Genomic DNA, 2,875 nt, shown 5'->3' on the forward strand with positions numbered 1-2,875 from the left:
CCCCCCTACCCCCCCCCCCCTCCCACACACCCCCCCCCCTCCCTCCTCCTACTCCCTCCCACTCCCCCCCCCTCCCACTTCCCTCCCTCCCTCTCCCACCTCTCCTCTCTCCCCCCTCCCTCCCTCTCCCACTCTTCCTCTCCTTCCCCCCTCCCCCCTCTCCCACCTCCCCCCCCCCCCCCCGCCCTCCTTCCCGCTCCCTCCCGGGACTGGGAGGGCACCGGAGACTGGGACGTGTGGGTATGGGGGACTGCAGGCTAGTTGGGGACTGGGGAGGGCAGGACTGGGAGGCCATCTGGGGAGGGGGGGGACTGGGGAGGGTTGTGGAGACTCAGAGGCCACCGGGGACTGGGGAGGTTGGGTGGGGACTGGGGACGGTGGCTGTGGGGATCAGACGATTGGGGAGAGGACGCTTGGACTGGGAGGGGTGGGCGGGGTGACTGGGGAGGGTGTGTGGGTGTGGAGATTGGGGAGGGTGGCGGGGAGGGGAGGTTTGGGGATGGGGAGGGGTGGGGGACTGGGGACGGTGGCCGTGGGATTGGGGAGGCGGTGAGGGGAGGCTGGGTGCGGTGGGACGTTGACTGGGGAGGCTGTGGGGACTGGGGAGGCTGATGATACCACAGCTGCGCAGAAGGTTGGCAGTGGGGATCAGGAGGGGTGTGGGGACTGTGGGGAGGGGCCATGTGGGGACTGGGCACAGCTGGTGGGAGGACAGAGGCCAGGGGGGACTGGGGAGGTGAAGTGGGGACTGGGGAGGCGGGGTGTGGGGACTGGGGAGGGATGATGTGGGGATTGGGGATGGTGGGGGAGGGGACGATGGGACGGGGCAGGTGTGGGGACTGGGAGGGCTGGTCTGGGGACTGGGAGGCTATGGGGACTGGGGAGGGCTGGCGTGGGGACTGGGGAGGTAGGGGATGGGGAGTGGTGGGGACCCGGGGGACGTGTTGAGGCTGTGCTGGGGACCTAGGGGAGGGCTAAGGGGGGATGGGAGGGGGGATGTTTGACTAGGGACGTGTGGGCGTGGGGACTGTGGAGGTGGTCTGGGGACCGTGGAGGTGGTGGGGACTGGGAGGGCCATCTGGGGACTGTGGAGGCTGGGTGGGGAAGAATTGGGTGGTGGTTGGCATGGGACTGGGGAGGGGCTGGTGGGGGACTGGGCACAGTTGGTGTGGGGACAGGGGAGGGTTGGTGGCGGTGTGGGGACGGGGACTGGGAGTGGTGTGAGATGGGAGGTGGGGACCTGGGAGGGGTGGGTGTGGGGACTGCACGGGGGACGTGAGGGGAGGGGGGGGGATGTTGGACAGAGCATGGGAGGGTGGTGGGACTGGGACTGCTGGGGAGGGGAGGGGTGGGATGGGGAGGGCTGGTCTGGGGGACTGGGGACGGGCTGGGGTGATCCAGGAGGGCTGCGTGGGACCCGGATGGCTTGGCTGTGGGGACTGGGAGGGCCGGCTGTGGGGACTGTGAGGGGTGGGGACTGGGAGGGCCAGTGGGACGTTGACGTGGATTGTGGGTGTGGGGACTGGGGACGTTGCAGGTGTGGGGACTGTGGAGGCAGTGGGACTGGTGAGGCTGGGCGGACCGTGAGGTGGGGGTAGGCGGATGGTGGGGAAGAGGTGGTCTGAGGATCAAGGGTGGTGTGGGGACTGGGGAGGCCAGTGGGGGACTAGGAGGTGGTGGGAGGGGAGGGCTATGGGATAGAGGCTGGGTGGGGACCTGGAGGAAGCTGGGTGTGGTAACAGGTGGGGTTTTGGCTGTGGGGACTGTGGAGGGGGGTGGGGACGCTTAGGACTGGGACGGCATGGGGACTGGGAGGTTGGCAGTGGGGACGTTGGACGGGATGCAGGGGGTGGATGGGGGCTGGGGTGTGGCCAGGACTTCTGGGAGGATTGTGTGGGGACCGTGGAGTGGTGGGAGGGGTTGGCTGTGGGGACTGGGGAGGGTTGGGGTGGGGACGTTTGATGGGGACGGTGGCATGGGGACTGGGGAGGGCCATCTGGGGACTGGGGACGGTTGGTGCGTGGCTGTGGGGACTAGGTGGGACAAGAGGTGGTGGGATGTTTGGACTGGGGAATGCCAGCAGTGTGGGGATCAGGGAGGGCTAATCTGGGGTGACTGTGTGAGGGGTTGGAGTCCCTGGGGGACTGGGGAGGTTGGTGTGGGTGTGGGGACTGGGTGCAGGGGCTGGGCGTGGGGGTGGGGAACTGTGCAGGAGTTGGGTGTGGGACTGGGGAGGGTTGGTGCGGTTGGGACCGGGGGACCAGGGTTGAGTGTGGGGAATGGGCAAGCGGTTGGTGTGGGGAATCGGGGAGGGATTGGTGTGGGTGTGGGGACAGGGAGGGTTGGGGTGTGGGAACTGGGGAGGGAGGTGGGTGTGGGACTGGGGAGGGTTGGGGTGGGGACTGGGGAGGAGATTTGTGTGGGGACATGTTTGGACTAGGGGACGGGGTGGGGTGTGGGGACTGGGGAGGGGTTGGTCTGGGGACTGGGGAGGGGTTGTGTTGGGGACTGGGGATCGTGGGCTGTGGGGATTGGGGAGGGGTTGGTGTGGGGACGTTTGGACTGGAGAGGAATTGGTGTGGGGGCTGGGGAGGTTGGGCGTGGGGACTGGGAGGTTGGCGTGGGGACTGGGGAGGGGTGGATGTGGGACTGCAGTTGGTGCGGGGACAGGGGAGGTTGAGGTGAGTTGTGGGACTAGGTGGGGACTGGGGGAGGTGGAGTGTGGGGACTGGGGAGTTTGCGTGGGGACTGGGAGGTGGGGGTGGACGTGTGGGGTGGGTTGGTGTGGGGACTGGAGGTTGGTGGGGACTGGGGATGGTTGGTGTGGTTGTGGGGACTGGGAGGGGGAGGACTGGGGATGGTGGTAGTGTATAAG

At 68.0% G+C, this 2,875-nt stretch overlaps 1 protein-coding gene across 1 annotated transcript; it reads right to left on the reverse strand.

Annotated features, from left to right (window-relative positions):
* Nucleotides 1-257: 257 nt before the first annotated feature.
* LOC123732537 (extensin-like) lies at nt 258-1,996 on the reverse strand. Its single transcript, XM_045711751.1, has 3 exons — nt 1,717-1,996; nt 1,029-1,621; nt 258-974 (listed from the first exon to the last, which is right to left on the reverse strand). Exons 1-3 carry the CDS (start codon nt 1,994-1,996, stop codon nt 258-260), a joined length of 1,590 nt encoding a protein of 529 aa, XP_045567707.1.
* Nucleotides 1,997-2,875: the final 879 nt, after the last annotated feature.

Source organism: Salmo salar, unplaced genomic scaffold, assembly GCF_905237065.1.
Source record: "Salmo salar unplaced genomic scaffold, Ssal_v3.1, whole genome shotgun sequence".
Taxonomy (NCBI): Eukaryota; Metazoa; Chordata; class Actinopteri; order Salmoniformes; family Salmonidae; genus Salmo; species Salmo salar.

Bases quoted from the DNA above. Each gene is read 5' to 3' on its own strand.
- LOC123732537 (XM_045711751.1), bottom strand. From the start codon at position 1,996: ATGGCCCTCCCCAGTCCCCATGCCACCGTCCCCATCAAACGTCCCCAC. The intron at 1,622-1,716 runs GTCCCCACCCAG...CTTGATCCTCAG, and splicing joins CCACACCCAGCTTCCTCCAG to ACCACCTCTTCCCCACCATC. The intron at 975-1,028 runs GTCCCCACGCCC...ATCCCCCCTTAG, and splicing joins GTCCCCAGACCACCTCCACA to CCCTCCCCTAGGTCCCCAGC.